Raw genomic sequence first — 23,812 nt, forward strand, 5'->3', positions numbered from 1 at the left:
ACTGGCAGCAGTGCCCACCTGGCGGAGAGCGTAGACCGGTTTGAGAGTCTGAATCTGCAAAAAAGGCGCAAGCCAGGAAGATCTTTGGGTCTTACCTTCTTTCTTTGCATTGTGTTTATTCTCAACCACACAGAGGAATAATGATATATTGTTGCATGCTAGCTAAGGAAAGATTCTAGCCTCAACTTTACTCCTAATCCTGGGGATATGGGTAGGAGAGGGGGTACGTTTTTGGGTGGAACTTCTGGCCTGGCTTGGGTCTGAACTCGTGTTCAGTCTTGGGCGCACCTCCAAAAGTCATATCTCTGTAGCTCGTTTTGCTTCTATCCAGTGTTCCTCCTCCAGTTATTCATATCTGGTGTCTCCCCGGTGTCTTTATTAGGGTATGAGTTAGCTAAATTCAAAACAGCCCTAATTTAATGCCATAGAATATATCCCCCTAAAAAAAAAATCATAGTAACCATAAATAGACAGTGATTCTTGGTTCTCCTTCCTAAGGAGATGCAGTGTCATCCTAGGGACCTGTATAATATATCATGATAGGAATCAGAGTTAGATTCCTACTTTGAAGAAAATAGAATTCTGGATTTTTAAGACGAGAACTCCTCATATACTCTATTGGACTTCTGTAATCTAAATGGTTTTTAGTAGTATTCCAATATTCCAATGGATCCATGATCTCATTAATGTGAATATTCCCTCCAACAAAGGAAATTACAACCCAGCCATACCTGCCCATTCTAAATTATCTATGTCCTTCCATAAAATTGCCATCATTGAGAACACCCAGTGTTCTAGAGGATCTTTCTCACATCGTCCGGCATTACATGGGTATCGGTGAAATACAGCGTACCTTGGAGACATTGTGGGTTTGGTTCCAGGCTACCATGACAAAGTAAATATCACAGCAAAGAAAGTCTTACAAATTTTTTGGTTCCCTAGTACATAAAGTTATGTTTATATATGCCATCGTCTACTAAGTACACAATAGTGGGGTTATGTATTGGCCTAACTTCAGTATTGTTGTTCCTCTAGGAATAGAAAGGCCTAAAAAAGAGAGAGACGAACAGCCAGTTGGTGGAGCAAGCAGAATCAACAGCATTTGTTAAGTTTGCCATCATAAGTGGGGTCCTTGGAACCCCAAAATCATTAAAATGGTAACATCAAAAACCACTGATCACAGATTATACTGTAGCAGATACAATAATAATGAAAAAGTTTGAAATATTGTGAGAATTTCCAAAATTCACAACACAGGTAACAGGACATGATGTGAGCAATACTGTTGGGAAAATGGCACCAATAGACTTTCCTAATACGGGGTTGCCACAAACCTTCAACTTCTAAAAAGCATAATATCTGCAAAGGGTAACAAAGTAAAACAAGGTCTGCCCGTATATATGGTGGGTTCATTGGTGATACTTTATGCCATTTGCATACCTGGCCTCTTATTTCTTACAGATCTGCTTTTTCCTTGATGGAACCCTTTATTCCCGCCCTCCTGTGTAATTAATTCCTCATTTGTAAGGTAGAGCAGCCTGCTGAGAGGATTGCTGGTTGGGAATGCAAATACATTGACATGACCAGTCTGGAAGCGGGCAGCGGATAGCTCCGGCCCCTCAAGGAGCTCACAGTCTGACAGAGAAGGCAACGAGCCAGTAGAGGCAGAAAAGCAGGCTTTAACGGGATAGGCTGGATGTGGTCAACAGGCAAAGTGCTCAAATGAAGGGCTGGAAATTTTAGCTGAAATTGGAAGGAAACCAAGAAGGAGAAAATTCCAGGTATGGAATACAGCCAGAGAAAATGTCTCAGGGGGAAGCAGCAAGGAGACTGGTGTTGCAGAAGAATACCTGGGAGGGAAGTGAGGTGGAAGGGGGCTGAAAAGGTGGAGACTAGGCCATAGAGGGCTTTGACTGAACCCAGAAGTGATAGGGAACACCTGGGGTTTATTAAGTAGGCTGGTGACATGATAGAATCTGTGATTTTGGAAGATTATTTCATGGTTAATGGAGGATAGATCGGACTGTGGAGAGACTCATGGCAGGTAAACTCATGGACAATCTATTACGTAGTTCAGGTGTGAGATGTTGGGGGCTTGCAACAAAGCAGTGGCCATGACCAAGGGGAGAAATGGGACTACTCAGGAGATGTTGCCAAGATCAACTCAGTAGCCTTGGCCACTGCTGGGATACAGGTGGTGGGGATGTGAGCTTTGTGAGCCTGAGGGACTAGGAAAGATGACATGGCCTTCTCCAGAAATTAGGAGGTAGGTAGAGGAGAGTTTATGAGAAAAGAAAATGAGTTCACTGTTGGATATGTTGAATTTAAGATGTCTACTGGACATTCAATCTGAGGTGCTAGACTAGAAGTTCCAACAGTTCAAGTTAGGATTGGTTAAATATATTTGAGAGTCTACATTAGAGATGATCATTAATGAACTGATGAAATCACCAGAGAAGAGTAGTATAAATGGATATAAGAAGAGGACCTAGGACAGAACCCTTTGGAACAGCTACTTTTAGAGGTCATGATCTAAGTAAATGGGTTTAGTTAAGGAGACTGAAAAGGAATGTTTGAAAGAGGTGGTAGGAGAACCAGGAACAAATGGTGTCCTGAAAACCTAGAAAGGAAAAAGTTTCAAAGAGAAGTGGGTAATTTATAATGTCACAGACTACAGAAAGGTCGGGAAGAATGAATGTTGGGAAAAGGTCATTGGATTTGGTAATTAAAAGATTTGTGGTAGTTTTGGAGAGAGCAGTTTCAGTTGAATAATGAGATCAGAAGTTTAATTGTAGAGTGTTTAAGAGTGAAAGGAGAGGAAATCGATGGCTTTCTCAAGGACTTTAGTCACAAAGGACAGAAGAGATATAAGATGATGATTATCAGGGATGGAAGGATCAGTGAGAGTTTTTTGAGGATGAGGCAGGCAGGGCATATTTACCTGTAGAAATACCAGACCTATTGTATTACATTGATCTACAAGCCAAAAGACTTGAACATCATAATGCAAGAAATAATATAAGAAAACTGCCTAGAACTTCTAAACACAGAAAACAAAATGCCAGTCAAAAGGAATCCTTGTAGGAAAAAACCCAGGGCTACAAACTCCCAGATATGTTTAATTTAACAATTCCATTGAGAAAAAAACAATATTTTCAAGTGACCAAGAGAAAGACCTTCAAGTATAAAGGAAAATTTAATATGCCTATTCAGCACCCAGTGAAAATCGTAGAAGAGAATGGAATATTGTGTTCCGTAGAGCAATGGAGCTCCACTTGCAACCGAAGGTGACCTAACAGCAGATCTGAGCTTAACCATAAAAGGAAAAAAAAAAGGATGTTCAAGAATGAAGTCATCGCAAGCATTCTTTAAAAGGCTCATTCATTACATCTAAAGTAGTTGAGAGAAAGGAAGGGAAGGGAAGAGAGAAGAAGCAACAGAATATATGGACCCAGAGGCCAAAGAATCTGACCACATGATGTTATTTTCTTTTCCATAATGCAGAAATCACCAGCTCATCATCAATAAGTCAAAGGGTAACCACAGCAACAAGGTACCCGGAGGGAGAGAACGAAGATGTTGTGTCCTAGTCAAGGCAGAATATCATCACTGCCAGCTCCGGCCCTAGAACCCGGAAGCCCAGAGTCTTGAGAATAGCAGGGTTTTCTGGGCCTGCTTCTGGCCTGAGCCATGCATCACCCCTGAGGGTCCCTGGGGCAATATAGCACTAGTATAGCCTTCAAGAGGAAAAGTACTGAAGTGGGGGGGCCACCTTTGCTGCCATCCCCACAAGGGCCTGGCCTGAAGGTCAAGGCTGAGACATAATATCCCAAGTTTTAACATCTGCTTTTCCAGCTGGAAATATGTGCCACTTACATGGCTTTTTGTTGTTCATTCTCATAATCTCTGCCCTGAGGCCTCCTATAATAGGCATGTAATATACACAGTTTTATATGTAAATATAAGCAGACATTTCAGCAGTATTTTGAATGCTTTTGGAAACTTAAGTAGATAGTATTTTCTAGTATTTGCTCTAGAAAATGAAGATAAAGATGAATTCTTACCCGAGTCCCCACAAATTCTGAAACCTCTTGTTATATCTGTTTTGGTTTTATAGGCATATATAATGAATTTTGAGTTTCCATCAAAGAAAACCTACAGGTGTTTGGGTAATCCCATAGAGTGATAATCTGTCCATCCTATTTCTTTGTCCTGCCCAACAAGCTCCATATTCTGAGAATGGTTGTTATGAACTTTAGACTGGCACAAGGCAGCAGCTAAGGCCCCAATGACTGCAGGAGCAACTATGTGGTGTAATGGATGGAGCCTGGGGTCTGGAAGAGCCGAGTTCAAATCCAACCTCAGCAATTTACTGTGTGGCCCTGGGCAAGTCATTTAATCTCCCTTTGCCTCAGTTTCCCTCATCTGTAAAATGGGGATAAGAATTAGCACCTACCTCTATTGGGTTTGTGAGGATAAATGAGGTGATAATTGTAAAATACTAAAATACTTGTACCTGACACATAGCAAGTACTAATGTTAGCTGTTATTCTTATTGGATCAGAAAGTTTGGAGAGATGCATTTAAGGAGCCAAAGGCAAATAGAGAGGGCATAGATAAGGTTGTGAAATTTAGGAATAGGATTATATATTAACAATGGATTTTTTTTTTTAATGGGTCTAGGTTGAAGCCAGGAAGAAAAAAAGATGAATTGGAGGAAGCTCCAGTAGCACAACACTAGTCTGATATATAAGCATATCATGCACACAGAAGCCACTGGTAAAAGAAACAGGAAAATCCTTAATTAATTGTCACAAACAGAGAATGTGTTCGCTTAGCAAATGATAGATAGCATGTGAAACTTTATCTTTTAAAACTGCTTCTACTTAGAAAACAAGTAAAAATATCAGAAATATTAGTGCCGTTGTTGCCACTTCCTATGTGATTTTATGAGTATGGGCTCTCCTTCCACTGGTGAATATCGCAACTTTTCTATTCCTTCTTATCCTTCATGTTCTTCCAAATATCTTTAATAAAGTACCATCTAATGTGATGGAAACCTTTGTCTGGATCTTTTCACTTAGACCACAAATGCATGGCATCATTTTATTAGGTATTATAATAACAGAAGCCCAAATTACTTTTGCATGCTCTATATGGAGATATAGTCGCCAAGTTTCATAATTAACATAAATTAAATGTTTACCAATTGCATATTTTAAATTTGTATTGTGAGGCTATTCAGTATGTATAAAAATCTCAATAATTACCTTTGCTAAAAATAATAAATTATTTCTAAATTAATTTTACTATTAACAATAATAAAAATAACTCATAATCAGGATGCTTTTTATGTGAGAGTTGAGTGTAATTTGATCAAGATGCTCCTGATTACATTTGTTTTAAATGTATTTATTTATTCATAGTTTGATTGTATAAACTCTTCATTTTGTTTTTTCTTTCAACCCTGGATTTTCAGTCATTTACTGACGCCTTCCTAGACTCAGAGATTGCGTTAGAAGGAACTTTAAGGGCGATCCAGGCCAGTGCCGGCCTTTTGCAGCTGAGCAAACCGACGGAAGCCCCGGGATTCACGCTTCGGTCACAGGCTCCCGGATTCGGAGGTTGGGAGATGGGCCATTGGCCGGCTGGGAGCCTGCGCCCAGAAGGGATCCCGACGGGCGTCCGGCTGTGCCTCCGCACCTGGGGGGATGGGCGGGTGTTCTCGCCATTCACGTTACACGTGTCTCTCTGCCCGTTCCGCCCTCTGAGGCGCCCGCAGAACGAAGGTGATCTGTGGCCCCGGGCCGGCTCCCTGTTCCCGGGGCCCCCTGCTGGGGCTGCGGGACTGCCCTCCTGCCGGGGGGGGCCTCAGCCCGGGGGGGGCCTCAGCCCGGGGGGGGCCTCAGCCCGGGGGGGGCCTCAGCCCGGGGGGGCCTCAGCCCGCCGGGCCTCCCTCCACCTCCCTCGGTGTCTGCGCCCGAGCCGGGGCCCTTGGCGGAGGCACGTGGTTCCCCAGGGAGCCAGCCCCTCCCCCTCCTGTGTGCCGTCCCTGGTCCCACGTGCCTGCCTTCAGGCCTTAAGCGGGTCTCACCCAAGTCACGTGACAGGGTGGTTGCTAGCTCTGCCCTTCCTCTCCGGGAAGCCCCGCCTCTCCGGGAAGCCCCGCCCCTCCGCGTGGCGCCCGGCACCGCACCAGCCTTTGGGCTCCGCGTCTCTGCTGGGTCCCATTGAAGCGCGAGTCCCCCAAAGCCTGCCCGGCCTGCCCTGGTCGTTTCGAGATTTATCTTTTTCCTCTCCAAGTATGTAGTTTTACATCGATAATCCCAAAGGAATTGCGTTTTATTTGATTGGGCCCGATGTTCCAGCTTCTCAGGAGCTTTTGGGGTCCTGATTCTATCGTCCGGCGCCTTAGCTCCTTCTCTTTTTGTGCCGTCTCCCGATTCAGTGAGCGCGTAATTAACGCCTTTATCCAAATCGATGCTGACTTTTCATGTGCTATTTAAAAAGTACTCAGAGAAACAAGTTTAATATAAATATAATGCATACTATAATATAAAGTGTCCGTTTTATACATACCAAAAAAACACTGGGAAATTTCTGATGTAATTTATTTATATTTTTCCTCGATATTTTAAGGGTTTTTGGAAATATTTTGGTTTGCATGTTATATATAATTGTAGTATAAAAGATGTTTTATATACATATATATATATATATACACACATCTGTTCCTTTTAGTACATAGTTCTCACCCTGAATATACTAATTTTTTCCTCAGTGTTTTAAGGGTTTCTAGAAATATTTTAGTATGTATTACTTTTTGTATACAGTTCTCATTCTAATAGTTTTCGTTTCTGGGAGTTGAGTGACTTTGGAAACTACCAGAAACCTTTGCCATGGTTAAGGCAGATGTAATTCTGAGCACACAAACAATAGATGTTTGTTAAATGCCCATTAAATGAACATACCTTTAATTGATCATTTGATACTCCTCAATTTGTAAAAACCATGAAGAATTAAAGTGACCGTTGCCTTACAAATGATGGTTATCTTTACAACTCCAAATTTATTTTTCCAGTTTTTTGCATTTTATGTGTAATGGAGACTAAATTTACAAATTAAGTGGAGTTTTTATGGACTGACCTGGAAATTTAAATACCATTTATCGTATTGCTTCTATTATAACATTTCGTCTAAGTTATAAATGGATAAAATGAACTTTTTGGACAAAGCAATTTATAATTTAGGGCCCACCTGTATTTATTTTTCTGAATTAATTTAGTTGCCTCCCTGCTGTGAGACAAATGAATAGACTCTAGATGACCGACCTCTTTTAGGTCTACAATTGCTTGATTTAATTAGAGTTAGGAATATTCAGATGGCTATAGTACAAGTGAATAAAGGTGTACAAATGTACAAATGAACCTATCTCAAAGGATGACAAGTTCAATGATAACTGAAGTTGAGGGAGATAGTGGATGTAGTAAGAATGGGGATATTCACACAGGGGAGATGACCAGGGGCATGTGGAGGCCTGGTTTGAAAAAGTGAAAATTCACCTATCAGAGCCAAGCCTAAGGTTTCAGTGTCCAAAGAACAGGCAATATTTTTTGGAGATATCTTGGAAGTAGAATGGAGGTAACCTGGTTCTGGGTAAAGTAAACTAAAAGTTCACATATCAGAACCATCCTGGGGTGGGGGGGGAGGGAGATAAGGATGATGTATATTAAAAGTAAGCAAGTATAGTGAGGAAATGGCCAGGAATATAGATTATTTAATGCTTTTTTTAAAATTTCAGTGGGCCTCCTGGTTTGGGATTGTGTGTGTGTATGTGTAGATATGATTGTGACATTTCAAGCCAGTTATATTCTGTATTTTTTTAAGGACCTCTAACAGCAGTCAGACATTGTCATCTTGCCATAACATGGAACCGTGTTCATCGGATGAATTTTTCCAGGCTCTTAACCATGCTGAACAAACATTTAAAAAGATGGAAAATTATTTGAGACACAAACAGTTATGTGATGTGATTTTAGTTGCTGGTGATCGAAGGATTCCAGCTCACAGGTACAATTTTTTAAAAATTATTTTTTTTAGAAAATGTTTTTAATCAGATGTCTGTTTTAAATATGCACTTTAAAAATCTCTGTGACAACTGTTCACCTCCTAATTCATGTAAAATCTTGTATAGTCTGAAAAATTTTCATTTTCTTCATGAAAAACTTGTCAAAACTGTTAAATTGTCACACACACATAGAGCCCTTGTGGATGATAAAATCAAGGATATCACCATCCCTGTGTGTAGCTAAGATAGAGTGAAGATAGATCATGGCAATTGGAGTGTCTTTGGAATAGCTGACAACATGCACTACCAAGTTTTCCAAATGTCAGGATTATAACTACTTGCCTTTACCAGGTAGCTATGTTTCAGCAATGATTTGAAATTTTAAAAAATTTTAAGAAATTTCAAGAAAAAGATTATTCAAAGCATTGATCGCATGAAGTCATTCTTATGTAATTTATTTCAAGGTAACAAAGTTGCTGAGTCATCAGAGGGAAAAGATTTTTATACTTCAAGGAATGTTAAAAAATCATCTAGTCCAATTCTCTCATTTTACAAGTGAGAAAGCTAAAATTTATTGAACTTTAGGGCCCACTATCACACAAGTGAAGGAACTAGCCAAGTTTCTTAATTGTTAGTACCTTCAAAACTTCTAGTGTTATGACTGATTTTCATTTTAAAAGTCAGATATCTAATAGCTATATTTTATATATTGTCATTAAATGATTTTATGAAAATAATATGAAAAGAAGGCATTTCAATGGCAAGGGACAATAAAGAGATAATCAACTAAATGATGTTACAAAGGGCCTTCCCAACTATACTGATGGGCTATGTTTATTTCATCCCAACAGTGTTATTTAAACAGTGACATTACATGACATATGCTTGGAATGGAAAAATACAAACAATAAAAAAGTAAAATACTAGTTCTTTAATATTTTAAATTAAGTCTATCCTAAAATGTTCTGCCCTTTGTTTACTATCTCTAACAATGTATTTCTAAAACACATTTTAAATGAAACACTGATTTTTTTTTTTATTTTAAAATACCCCAGGATTGTTTCCCAGTTTCATTTGTTATTGTAATTGATTTAATCTTCTTTGTGGTATTTTTTTTTCCTTTTGGTGATTACAGATAGATTTACACACTGAAAGAAATCTTTTACCTCAGCAAAAAATGTAGTGTCAGTAATGTTAAATTTATTATTCAAAAGGGGGAACTGAATCATGAAGCAGTTGTTAAATTTAAAATGAATCCCCCAGAATAATATACTTTCAAAGGATTTTTTCAATAGAAGTATTTAGTAATGGATATTAGCTTGAAAAAGGTGATTGATTTTTTTTCTTTTCTCCTAATGTATTCTTAGATTGGTACTCTCTGCTGTGTCTGATTATTTTGCTGCCATGTTTACTAATGATGTAAGGGAAGCAAGACAAGAAGAAATCAAAATGGAAGGTGTAGAGCCAAATTCACTTTGGGCTTTGGTTCAGTATGCATATACAGGTAGTAAATTTTAATGAAACAGCTAACAGAAATTTATCTTCATTTTATTTGTATTACTGAGTAAAAAGCATACTCTATCATTAAATCTCTCATGCCTTGTATCAGGAAGATTCCATAGAATGTGATAGTTTTATATTTCAATTATTATTACCACATTGAAATATTATATTCCATATATTGCAGTAAAGGGCCATAAAGTCCTCTAATTGATATTCCAATTTAAAATAAACAAAACTATGTACTTTTAATGGAGGATAGATTTTTTAAATGTGTTTCATAAGCATTTATTTTTTTTAAATCACAAAATAGTTATGTAATTAGGGTCATTACATAATTAAATGTTTGTGGAAAATGGAACATTAATGGAATCTTCTGATTTAGCAAAGAAGCCAGGGAGCTAGAATTATTTTTCTATTCAATATTTTATTTATTTTTAGAATGCCTTAAAGTATTTGATAACCAAAGAGAAAATAGAGTTCTTATTAGAAATATTGCATATAACTTCAGGTTTTTGTTGGTTTTTAAATGCAGTTAATATGGCTTCATAATTAACTGGATTTCTTTTCACTATTAAGGTCATCTTGAATTAAAGGAAGATAATATTGAGTGCCTGTTATCTACAGCTTGCCTTCTTCAGCTGTCTCAGGTTGTAGAAGCATGTTGCAAGTTCTTAATGAAACAACTCCACCCCTCCAACTGCCTTGGAATTCGTTCTTTTGCTGATGCACAAGGTTGTACAGATTTGCACAAAGTGGCTCACAACTATACTATGGTATGTTTTTATAAAAATATGTGTCCAGGAAAGATTTGTTGGTCTAAAACAAATGAAATGTGTCATACTTGTAGCTCGAGTCAAGTAACAGTAAGTTCTTTTTCCTCTTAAGTTCCACCATCAGGAGTAACCATGCCTGTAAATATCTCTAGGTGTTCCTAATATACTTAAAGCAGTGGACAAGAAAGAAGAAAAAGATTGGGGAAAAGGAAGACAAAGAAATAAACAGAGAGAAATTGGGTGGAGAGGAGATGCATCTGATAATGAATGGGAGGTACTCAGAATAGAACCCTTGTGTCATGGACCAGCTCTGCTTGTCTAACAGTCTTCACCCAGATGCGGCTTGGTCCTCCAGAGGAAAGGGGAACGTGCTTCTTTATCTGCCACTTGGTTTGCCAGGAAGAAACACTCGAGGAGTTTGGGGTTGGGACAGAGCCCCATCACAGTCCTGACCCCAGGACCAAAGAGGGAGACCTTGCTGTCAAGTTAGGTGGTCCCTTAGTCAGCCGTTGGCTAAAGACTTGGAAGTTGGGGCAGCTGCCAGACACTCCACCCAGCCTCAGATGCCCACTCATGCTTCCAGCCTGGTGAGGCTGAGAGGCGCTGGACCCTCCTAGACCCAGACTGCAGCATGTGAAAGGAGCAGAAAGGGGGTCAAGCTTGCCACTGGTGTCAACACATGCTAGGGGAATAGATTTATCTAGTTCTGAGAGGAAAGTTGAGGATCCCCACTAATATAGTTTTTCTCTTTCCTCCTATAACTCTTTTAACTTTTCCTTTAAGAAAATAGATATTCTACAATTTAGTGCATATATACTGAATATTATTAGTTCATTATCTCTGGTCCCAGTAAAATGTAGTTTCCCCGATTATCTCTACTAATTTAATCTATTTTTGCTTTGTCTGAGATCCTAATTGATTACCCCTGGGTTTTTTTTGTTTGTTTGTTTTGTTTTGTTTTTTGCATTAGATGGAACATAATAGATTCCCTTTATTTTTACTCTAACAGGTTTACTATCCCTTGATCTCCTAATTAGGTCTAGCACTGCAGCACAGGCTGTTTGGACAGTGCCATCGAGCACTGCACCCAATCCCCAGCCCTGCAGAGCTGCTGCCAATGACGAGCCACTGGCAGGGCCCGCTGGGCCCTGGGCTCCGAGACCCACCAAGCCAGACCTTAACCCCCAACCTCCCAAGTTGTCCTGGGCTTGAGGGGCGTCTCACACCTGTCTTCTGGAGAGTCTTCCACTACAGAGTCCAGTTGAGGCATTATGTTTGAGTTGTTTGGAGGGGAATCCCTGCTGCTGTCTTCAGAAATGTTTCTTTACAAGTCATATGCCATACAGAAGAATGGTGGCACTTTCCACTGAAAACAAGATGTTCACATTTCCTGATACTAAATTGAGTTGACCATGAAACAAAGAATATGGGTCATGGGTCACAAAACCTTAATTTTGAAACGAGAAATTGTGTCACTATAGTAACAATTTAAAAACTGGCACAATATATTAGCTTAACGTGTTTTAAGAAAATTGTTTTGGCAGATATATTTTGCAACCACTACTCTCTCCCTGCCTTATTTTTTAAGATTTTAATCTTAAATACCTACAGATCCGATAGTAGTTGGCTTTTCATTTAATATTCATCTTGATTGGGTAATAAACAAAACATCTATTTCTTAGAAAGGAATTCTGTACACAGATCATATTTGTATACATTGAGGTTACTGTTTATTTTAGAGAGAAAAACTGTTTTGACATGAATGAAATTTAAATGAGTTAGATTTTTAAAAGCTATTTTCATAACTAATTAGTTGTGGTGGATGGTTTTTCCCAAGGCCATCTTCTGGTTTTATTTCATTCCAACAGAAACATGAAATTGAATTTTAGTATAATGAGTAATTCAGAGGTTGATCCTTTGGTTTTAAATGTTACTATGGAAACAACATAAAAATGTATATAATAGCTAAATCAACTCTTCAGTTAAAAGTACTTCCCCAAATAATTTCATTTGCTTAAAAACCATTTAAAAAAATTTTTTAATACTCTCTAGCATTTTGCAGCATTCTAGTTACTTGTTCTGTAAAAGACAATTAAAACAAAAAGAATAAAACCTCCATGGCATTTCTGGTCAATTCAGGTATGAAAATGATATTCGCGATGCATGGATCTTGCAATGATAAATAAGGAGATCATGAAGCATTCTTTTGTCATGTGACCTGGGACTCAGGCAATCTCTGGATTTAATTCCTGCTCTGAATATGTACAAAAGATAACTGTAATAACCAAAAAAAACTGAGAACTAATAGTTTGCTCATCAGTTGAGGAGTGGCTAAACAAATCATGGTATAAAGATATAATGATATATTATTATAAGAAATGGAAAAACAGATGACTTTGGAGATGCAGAATAAAGTGGACAGAACCAGGAGAATAATTTATACAAGAACAAGTTTATTATGAAAGGCTTGAGAACTCTGATCAATGCAGTGACAGACCATAATTCTGGAGGATTGAAGATGAAGTAAACTACCCAACTCCCAGAAGACAAGTGGATAGAAGTAAAGATTCAAAATGAGACATGTTGGGGGTTTTTTTTTGTTGTTGTTGTTTTTAACTTGGCCAAAGCAAGAAGTAGCTTTTCTAGACTAGAATTATTTGTTATGAGGGCCTTCTTTTTCTTTTGATTATTTGGGGGAGGGAGTAAAATGGGAAGAAGAGAAAATAAATGCTAAGTTGAAGACTTTTAAAAACTCAGATACTCTCCAAATAATAAGTAATTAAAATAGCTACATAATTTTAACCAGTTCTTTTGAAGATTTTTCCTGATAAAATGTGCCATGTTTTATGAGCTCTTGAATAACTGATTTTTACTTAAATAACCTTTAAAAGTAAACTTTTAAAACCCAACAGTTTATCTGGAATGGATATTTCCCCAAAAGAGTGAAATAAAATACTGAATAATCTCAGATTATGTAGCTATATTAAAAAAAAGCCTGTTTCTCAATGAACAATTTCCATTAATGAGCATGATTTCCATCAATGCCACACAAAAATGATTTTGTAAGGAAGCTTTGAATATCCTTTTACATGTAAAATAATTTAAATTTTACAAAAACTAATCAGTGCTTTACAGCAGAGGCAGTTTAGTTTGGTATTGTAGATAATGTCCTTGAAATGAGGAAATTCTAAGTTAAGTTTCTGCCTTTGACCCTTCCTTGGCCGTGTGTCCCTGGACAAGTCAGTTATCTTGTCTCAACTCACTTTCCTCCTAGGTCAGTAGCTGTACAGTTGACCCTTGTCCCCAGGCTTGTTGTGAAGAGATAACATAGAAAGCACTTGACAAATATGAAGGGGCTTAATGTTAGCGTTGTTATTGTTGGTCAATTTATCATCAAAGGAATATGGTTAAATACATCTGCAGGTAGAACAAGCTACAGTTGTCATGCATGTTGAGAATTTGACTTTGCCTGGACAGTTTCCAGAATGTCTGTTCTTTATCTTTACCATTTTTAATGACATTCTTTACATTGTTAGGGTAATACATAAAATTTATATTATTCATCAAATCTCATAAAATCACAGTTTTCATAAAACATTATTATAAAACTGAGTTTTTTAAAAACTTCAGATGTAACTTGAGTACGCCTTTAGGCAGAAAATTGAAAATAAAATTCTCTTATTTTACTAGCAAAAATAAAATTAATAGACCTTTGCTGCCATCTCCTTATAAAACCAAAGTCCTTGTCTTTTTCTTTGGTAATTTTTGAGTCATTACCATTAACTTCATATTGTTATGTAAGGAAGCCATGTGTCAGTACTTCCTCTTGAAACAGGACTGTCTTAGATAATGCCTTAAAGCTTATTATCCTGCTTTGTACCCTTTTAAAAATCCTTTAATTAGTTTATAATAACATATTTTGTCAATATTAAGCACTTAAAATTAATTGAATGTCAATTTTAATAAGCTCCACTGACCCAAAATATGATTTTTTTTCAAATAATACATTTGTTTGTCCTTTTTCTTTTTGGAAGGCTGAGTGTATGTGTATATATACTGAGTGTATGTGTATATATACATGCACAACCCATGTGGATGTAGATATAAACTATATAGTTTTATAGTCACCCTAGTTTTAGGATAATTCAAAATATTTCACTTGGTCCAATGTTCCTATAGGAGTCAGTGGTGAGTAAATACCTATTTATCTGCATATCTGTATACATATAGACTGGTCTCAGTTGATCACTAGACAGATGGACTACAGCTGAAAGGAAGAGCAGACCAATAGAAATATTTTAGATTGTTACCTAAAGGTGCTGTTACACACAGATACTAAGTGTAATATATGGATAGAGATAGCTATAGTGCATAGATGATAGTAATCTTACGTCTCTTTCAGATGACAGATTTACATTCTTTATCCTCAACAACTATCTCAAAAGACTGAGGTTTTCAATTCAACAATCATTCATTAAATACCTAAATACTATGTTCAAAGAATTGATCTTGTAAAACTGCCTGATGAGACAGGGTAACTGGATTGATAAGAGAATTAAAAGAAAAGTAGAGTAGAGTTTGTTTGTTTGTTTGTTTCTTTTTTACAAAATGAAAGGATCATAGTAATTATATATTAGTTGATGATGATTAGTTGAAAACTAGCACCTTTGTATAATAAAAATGTGATTTGATTCTTTTCAGACAGGGAAAGCTACTCTTCAAACTTAAGACCATTTGTATAACTTAGTATAAGGTATAGAACAATCATAGGGACTTGGTTCCCAATTTGAGGTCAGACTTTTTATTATCTTCTCTCCAGAACACTTGATAATCCAGATCCCCATTCCAGAGCCACTCTTTGGGTCAGTCTTATTACAGTCAATAAACATTTCTTAAATGCTGTTTTTTGTTCTATTGTTTTGTTCTAGCTGCTGTGCTAAGGGCTGGACATCAGACAGAACCAAAGAGTTCCATATAGAAATCATCTTATAATATATACAAATCCCTAGGAGGAACCTCCTTCCAAGTTTGTTCTAAACTGCTCTAAACTCTGCTAATATCTACTAACACATCCAAAGTTTGGTTCTAGAGTATTTAAAAATAAGGGTATATACTGAGTTGTCTCCTTGGAAAGGCCCAAATTTAAAAGAAATCTCAATAACACTCCAGCTTCTGAAGGAATGAAATAAATAGAAAATGTTCACATTTAAGTTCTACTGGGCCATTCCCATCCTGAGGAAGAGCAGTACCAACATGGTGCTATATAACTACAAAATATTTCCACACTAGTCTGTTAAATTTTACTTGTTAAAAAAATGATTGAGTCTATTATTTCCTTATATATAATCATTTACTTTATGAAAGGCTTAAAGAATATATTGTGCTTTGGTGTTTCTGTCAAATGGTTTTCAGAAATTTGGGGTTTCTATTAAATAAGCTACAGGAAGAATTTTTTTTAAAAAAGTCTGCATTGTTCATTTTTTCCAGGAGCATTTCATGGAAGTAATAAGAAACCAAGAATTTGTATTATTACCAGCTAATGAAATTGCAAAGCTCTTAGCGAGTGATGATATGAATATACCTAATGAAGAGACAATACTAAACGCACTACTTACATGGGTCCGTCATGATTTAGAGCAGAGACAAAAAGATCTCAGTAAACTTTTGGCTTATATTAGGCTACCTCTTCTTGCTCCACAGGTAAGCATTAAAAATGTTTTATAACCATATTGTACATTAAGCACCCATTTTGTTAATTAGTATTTACCAATCGATACTGGGTTTTGATTGTGCCCATTTTGTTAATTAGTATTTACGTTTATACTGGTTTTTAATAGCCTGTTGTAATGGATGAGATAGTTATTTATTTAAAACTCAAGGTTAATTGAATGTTGTGAATAGATGGTAGAAGTAAAAAGATGGTGTTTCTGCTCAAAAGCAAATCCAGAAGATACGGGAGCCTAACTTTTATAAAATTTGATCTTTAGCTATATTATCTGACTCTTTCATACCAATTCTAACAATAAGAATTAATGGGTATACTGAGAAGGTTTCTACCTCGTACATAGGAATTAAATTTTCATATTTATTCCTATACAAGTTATCCCCAAAGTCTTACGGCAGTTCTAAGCTTTGGTAGCTTTAATGGCTTGGAAACAAACTAATACTTTGGGAATACTATATATTTCCCCACTCCAAATTATAAGGCAAAAATACAAAATTATTGCCCTGAATTAACGTAAGCAGACATTTTAGTAACTCTAAACTTTTATAGAAGTTCAGTAAAGTCAATGCTTGTACTTCCAGATTATCTTTATTTGTACTTTTTATAAAATGTTAGCAATATTTGTTAATTTTCTGTATACAAAAGACTATTATTTACTGTTTCTCTATTTGTGAGGAAACTTGATTATATATTTGCTTAATAGAGACTCATAGTGATGATGCATTTTGAGAAGAATCTGTACAGTAAGATCTTGTTTTTTTAGTCTGTACTGAGTGAATTCACCAGTCTGTATTTTAAAGTCATTTGTTTCTTGAGTACCTTTATGAACAAATCTGAGGACAGAGAACAAAGAGACTACTTCTATGTACTTTTCCTGTACTTAGAAAGGATTAATTTTTTATCTTTTCTGTAGGATCAAAGTCAAATCTTAACATCCCAACCTGATGGTGATAGGAGTATCAACAAGGTGGTAGGGGAGGAGCAGGGGAGTGATGCTGTCAAGCGTTGAGGGGATGGGAAGTTGGTATAGAGGGCAGGCCTGTGCCACAAGCCTTTAGCCACAGTCCATAGCACCATAAAGTCCGTAATAAATGAAGGTTTGTTCTAAGTACGTAAGGATGTTGGAAAGGCAACAGGGGCAGGAAAAGGAGGAATGGGAAAAGGACTGACCATCCCTCTGCCACTTGCTACCTGAATGACTTTGGGCAAGTCATTGAATCTCTCTGAGTGAACTCTGTGGTCTGGGAGGGCTATTTCTTCTCTAAACCTGAGATTCTTAAGAGAAGTAATTCTTAAGGTCTGTGAATTTTAAAAAAATTTTAATAATCACATTTCAAAATATTTTTTTCCTTTGTGATACACTATGTACTTTATTTTACCCAATAAAAAAATATTCTAAGAATGACTCCGTAGGCTTCGCCAGACCGCTGGAAGGACCTCATACACAAAGATAAGAATCCCCCCTTGAGGGTGATCTGTTAAGAGGCAATTATCGAGGTAAAGGGGATTGACAAGAAGGGGAGTTAAGGAAATCTGTTCTTGTACAGTGGTAGTAGAAATGGGAATGAGAAAAATACTCAAGATTTGGAATCCATAGGATCTGGTAACAACATGAATATAAGAAAAAAAGGAGGAGAATTTCTAGACAGTACCAATTTTTCATATATTAGTGTACTACCAGTGAAACCAAGGGAAGTCAGGAGAAAGTGCAGATTTGCAGAGAACAGTCATTTTAGTTGCCATAACTAAATTATCTCATATCTGTTTTTCATTTAATTCAGAACTCAAATAGATCTTTGATTTCATTGATTTAGAAGTTTCTCCAAAAAGCCAGAAAGCTATCCATCCATGCCAGCCTGTCCTGTGTGACTCTCAATAAGTTCACCCACCACACTGGAACTTTTCCTCAATTATTTGTTCGTGTTTAGAGGGATTTTTTTTTTTGTTGTTTTTTCTTCCTCGCTTTCTCCTGACATTCCAGGGGTACTAGCGGAACATTCTGATTGTTCACATTAGATATCATATGTAGAAACATTTGTTGGGATAAAATTAGAGAGCTGCACATCATAGGCCTCTGTCTTTAGATTTCCTAGAAGATGGGAATTAATCAATATTTAAATACTTGGTTTCTGCTTTCAAGGTGTTTATAACACATAAAGTTATACACAGAAAAAGACTGATTCAAATACAATTTGAATATGGGCAACAGTGTGTCTTTTTTAGCTTTATTTTTAATACATACCTAATAATTTTTTGTATTTAAGATCTTGCCTTCTAAAACACTATAATATGAAAATTGGTTTCTGTCTTTTCTCTGTTTATTTTAATTTTTCATTTTAAATTTGATTTATGATATTTTAATATACACAAATTTTAGTCATTGCCTTACAGCGAGGCAGTGTGTGTTTTGGTATATTTATTGTATTTTGGCATGTTTTGGCAAATTTCTGTCAGTGTTTGTCCAGCTGGCCTTAGGAGAATTAGTTTTAAGAGAATCGACTCAGGCCCACATTTTTTTGTCTCAAATTGCAACCATTGTTTTGACTCAGCAGTTTCCTCTTACTGTTTTTTCCGTTTGTTTTTCAAGTGAGCCACATTCATTACATTTACCAAACCGAATGTGAGGCATGTGGACATTAATCTCGACAGATTTAATTTAGTTCATATTTTACAGGAAGAAGAAAATACCATGAAGTGATTAAACTCAAAATGTATGTTCAGACATTTGCCCCAGGATTTAACGTTTAATTTGACAATTAGCCCTTGGCTCCTCTGCTCATTTCTAAAGACCATGGGCCATTTCTTCCACTTACTTTTGGGAAACTAGCATAGCCCTTTTTTGTACCAAAGTGTGATCGGGTTCTGGGCCTCCTGGCTGGGGAACCCTGGCAGTTCAGGAGGTACAGAGGTTCCTGTGTGGGAGGAGTTGGAGGGTCTCTGAGGTCTCAGTCGCATGGAGTCAGCCCCCATCCAGTGCTGTGAGCCGCATGCTTGTTCCATATCTTTGAAGAGTCTTGGTTGACACTGGGCCGAAGGGGGAGGGGAGGAGAGGTGGTCAGAGAAGACAGATCATGGAGGGAACCTTGTCGGTGGTCCTTGGGGGGCTGGGGAGCAGCAGAGTGACCACCAACCCAGGAAAGTTAGGGTGCTGATGGGTGGCTTGTGGAGGACTAGTGCAAAAGGCCTGCTCAGGCCAGCTTATGAGAAGATGGATGGTGCAAAGCTGGGGGGAGAGAGGTCCCAGGGCCTCCCATTTTTGAGTCACAGGTGGCAGGGAAGGAGGAAGAGGAGGACAAATGATGAGTTTTGTCTCCTAGACATGAGTTTGAGAGCTCGCAAGGCAGGGGAAGATGGGAGTGGGGCTCAACAGAAAGCAGGAGTCAGAATAGGCAGATGTGAGATGATGTGGGGGAGACGAGACCCCAGGCAGCCGAGATCACAGGTGAGATATTGGGGGGAGTGGAACAGAACTCAGGGGGGTGCCCAGTGAGTTGGGGGCACCTGAATGGGCTTCCAGCAAAGGAGCCAGAGAAAGAGCAGGTAGGGAGCTGGAAAGGCAGGAACTGCAGCAGTGATAAGATTCCACATGGGCAAAGGGGGGAGAAAGGCCTCTTCAGACTTAAGGGATGATTATCTGGAGGTCCTGAGGAGCGGGGGGTTGAGGGGAGATCTAAATTAAGATCAAGCAACTGGTGAGAGGAGCATAGCAAAAAAGCAGCAGTCTCTGAGGCCGATGTCACCGTTCCATGCATGGCGTGGGTATGGCTTCCTGTGTTTCCCCGAATTGTGTTCTCATCGGTCTTGACACTTTAGTGAAGTGATTCAGTAGGACACTTTTATTTGCTGGTCTTTCTTGCTCTCTTGTGTTTCCTTTTGTAAATCCTTATAAATCCTCAGCCCCAGGTCTCTTCTGTTATGTATCTTCTTTGATTCCATTCCCAAGAAGCTGCTCAGGGCTGTTCCTGTCTGAGGATGTCACACAGCCTACCGAATCTCCAGAATTCATGCCATCTCATAGCAGACAGGTCTTCGAAGGCTGGTCTTTTCAGCTTCCCAATTGGATCTCCTTTCATTGCTCCCCAGTATCCCAAGAAGGTCTGTTTTACATCCCCTGTTCTACAACCCTAACACCAGGGCTTTTACTTTGTCTTGAATAACTTCACTTTCAGCATAGAATAGAGATCATTTATTAGATGCATTTTCACTTCTTTTATACTTCATCCCTCAAAACTTCCCTAAAATTGCACCCATTCTTATTTCCTTTTCCTCTTTCTCAGAGGAAAAGGTGAATGTTCCACTTTACTCACAGTCTACTTCTCTACCACAGTGGTATGTGAATTCACTAGGACAAAGTACAATAATTAAATGTTTTGATTCATAATTCTTTTTTTAAATAATAGATTTTTATTTTCAAATATTATTCAAAGATAGTTTTCTAACTCCTGATTTTTGAGCCTTTCAAAAAAATTTTAATAGGCAATATATCCTTCCTTTCTGCCATCATATGTTTTACATGATTTGGCATAATACTTTCATCTCTTTGTCATGAAACCATATTTTTTTTCCTTTGAATGTAAGTATACACTGGACACATTGCCAGATAGCCAAGATTTGTGTTGAGGAGTAAGAGGAGAAGAAGTGAAGGCTGCAAGTATAGATAGCTTTTTATAAGGAACAAGAAAGGACAGGGAGTGAATATGAGGTCTAGTGAATTATTTAGGGAAAGGGTAACGATTCCAGAGCAACGATTCTTAACCTGACATCCATGGACCATCATTGCCCTCCACAAAAGATCTATGGAGAATTTCAAGGGGGGCTCTGATTTTGAATGAGAAAAAATTATTTAATTTTCACTAACCTCTGACTAAAATTTAGCATTTCCTTTGATTATTAATTTTAAAAAAACAACATTACTCTCTTAAGTTCATAGATATCACTAAACTGCCAAAGGAGTTGTTGACACACACACATGCTCTGTGTCTCTCTCTTACACACACGCACACACACAGCTAAGAACTAGAGAAAAAAGATTTTGAGGTTGCAGTCTGTTGAAAGAGATGAGAGCATGAGACCATGTGCATGGGTAGAACCGCTATCCTGGGGTAGGAAAGAGGAACCTCTCCTCCCTCCGAGAGCCACTGTACTTTCTCTAACAATCATCAAAGGGCTTTTTAAAATGGCTTCAAGTTTTGCCTGTTTCTTTGGAATAATATCAGTTGTTAAAACCAAAGGATTAAGAACAAAATAGAACAGTGAACCCCATGTGGATGGTACAAAAGCCAGTGCTATGCTGATGGTTAATTAAAGCTCAGTCTGATTTTTACCTGGTTTTCAAGGTCTGACTTCATCCGGTCAGAAATTCTGAGTCAGTATAACTATTGCTGTCATAAAATGAAACCATATAAAATACTTGTTCAAGTAACTTTCACACTTCCAAAACTGTTTACAATCTCCATCTTTTAAAAAATTACTTGAAATGTTATGCCCTTGAACTATCATCTAGTCTTGTATTTTCCCTCTCACTGCCAAGTTCTTTAGAAAAAATAATTTACACTTAACCTTGCTACCGATTTCTGAATCCCTTTCAGTTTAGCTTCTGAACCCACCACAACTGAAATGAAATAGTCCAAAGTTACAGGGGAATTCTTATGACAAGTTCTGTGGACTTGATTCAGTCCTTATTTACCTTGACCATTCTGTTGATCAGCCCTTCTTCTTGACTATTTTCTGTATGTACTCCTTGACTTCCATGGAACTTCTCTTTTCTGTTGGAATTGAATTGAATTAGTACTCAATTTTAGAATCTTCATTCTAGGAGCATTTCTTGGAACACAATTCCCAAAGTTCCTTTAGATCATTATGTCCTGGACCCTATGAGCTCCATTCTTGTCATTTTATTGAGTTTTACTAAATTCTAGTTAGTCTCACTGAATCACAGAGTTTTAGAATTAAAAGGGACTTCAGTAGCCATCTTATCCGATTCTAATAAAACCCTTAAAATCAAGGATTTGTTTAAGTATACATATAAGAGTTTTTTATTTCTTAGAATATTTGACATTTGTAGTTTTCAACCATTTACTCCTTTAAGAAATCAGTAGGTGCCATTTTAGGTTAGCATTTACTGAGAACATTCAGAGGCTTTTCCTTATAGCTTCTGAAGAATAAAAGTGAATGTTCTCTTTTTTTTTTCTTTTTGATAGAGAGAAAGAAATATTAAAGGAAGAATATTTAATAGGAATCAGCTAAATAGATTCTACTCAAATTTATATTGTATCAGCTTCCTCTATCACTTTTTTTTTAAAGGGTTTAAATTGTGAATGTTGCATTTATTTTCATTCTACAGAATGGTTGTTAGGCCTTATACATTTTAAAATAGGGCATAATATTATTTTGTCAATTACATATTTTTATTTTTATTTGCTTCTCATCACTTTTTTTAGTTCCTTGCTGACATGGAAAATAATACGCTCTTTCGTGATGACATTGAATGTCAGAAACTCATCATGGAAGCGATGAAATACCATTTGTTGCCAGAAAGACGGCCCATGTTACAAAGTCCTCGCACAAAACCTAGAAAGTCAACTGTTGGCACATTATTTGCAGTTGGAGGAATGGATTCAACAAAAGGTATCTTGAAGAAGGTTCCTTTATTTGGTAGAAGAAAACAAATGCCTATTTGCTATTAGCATATAATTGATAATTGCTTTATCAAGAAATCCAAGCCCCCTTTCCTCAGCCACCCCTTTACATGATAATGCCCAACCATAAAGAGAAGTGGAAATCTGAATGGAAAAATGCTCATAGTCGGCTCCCCAAAAATCAAAATACAAACACCGACTGAGCAGAGAGAAAATATTATCCAAAATAATAGGAAGAAATGACCTTCCATATCTCCCTATGTCTTGCCAGTATTACTGAGTTCTTTTAGCCTTAGGCTTAACATACTTCCCTACTGAACCCCCAAAACAAACTTTGTTCCAGAGAGAAAGATTTTTATTAGAGAAACGTGACAGTACAGTATATATCACCAAGAATACAGGGAAGTGCCATCAGATCGGCCACCTGCAGAGGTATCTGTGTGACATCCGTGTAACAGGTCTGCAGTCTGAGAAATGCACAGGCCCGCAGCTATGTCAGGGTCCCAGACCCAGAGCCAGGAGGCCCCAGTTCTGACATGTGATCTCAGATGCTCACTTAGTCTCATTGTAAAATGATGGTAATAGGAGCACCCTCTGTGAGGCTTGGGATGAGGATAAAATGAGAGCAGTGTTAACTTCTTATCTGTTGTTATCTGTGCTAAGAAGCAGTGGAACTCTAAAGCACCCCAACTTTCAGCTGCTGGGCTCCAGACCACCCTCCCTCACGGCCCCCACAGACCAAGAGAGGGGAGAAGGGGAGAAGAGGCAGGAGGAAGTCACGGTCACAACTGCAGAACCTCCATGTGCCCTCAGACTGGGGTCCCTCCACTCTGCCTCCTTGGAGTCCTCACAGTCCCTCTGCATGTTAAAGTCTGGAAGAAGGGGACTGGACACAGTTTGCTCTCTCCTGCAGCCTCAGGGTTGAGTCAAGAGAAACACACCAGGAGAGCCTAGATTCCCCGGTTCACTCTCCGGGATAGGAAAACCTCCTCTCCTTTGTGGCCTTTGGGGATCATCTCCGTGGCTGAAATTAAGTTAGAGTGTGGGGGCTTGTTCTACTTCCAACTCCCCATTCCAACCATACTCTCCTGGGGGTTAAGGGGGA

The 23,812-nt window shown here is 37.9% G+C and overlaps 1 protein-coding gene across 4 annotated transcripts in view; it reads left to right on the plus strand.

Annotated features, from left to right (window-relative positions):
* Positions 1–23,812, plus strand: part of KLHL5 (kelch like family member 5) — an 87,701-nt gene that overhangs the window by 47,168 nt on the left and 16,721 nt on the right. For 3 of the 4 annotated variants that reach the window (XM_031944265.1, XM_031944264.1, XM_023506052.2), the window contains exons 2-6: positions 7,888–8,070; positions 9,436–9,572; positions 10,148–10,344; positions 15,832–16,044; positions 22,510–22,696. In XM_031944265.1, the coding sequence (XP_031800125.1) occupies positions 7,928–8,070; positions 9,436–9,572; positions 10,148–10,344; positions 15,832–16,044; positions 22,510–22,696 (877 nt within the window). In that variant the 5' untranslated portion in view covers positions 7,888–7,927. Of the gene's footprint in view, positions 1–6,203; positions 6,303–7,887; positions 8,071–9,435; positions 9,573–10,147; positions 10,345–15,831; positions 16,045–22,509; positions 22,697–23,812 lie in introns of those variants that run through there. The other variant, XM_031944266.1, reaches the window with a different exon arrangement.

Source organism: Sarcophilus harrisii, chromosome 6 (assembly GCF_902635505.1).
Source record: "Sarcophilus harrisii chromosome 6, mSarHar1.11, whole genome shotgun sequence".
In the NCBI taxonomy this organism is placed as follows: Eukaryota; Metazoa; Chordata; class Mammalia; order Dasyuromorphia; family Dasyuridae; genus Sarcophilus; species Sarcophilus harrisii.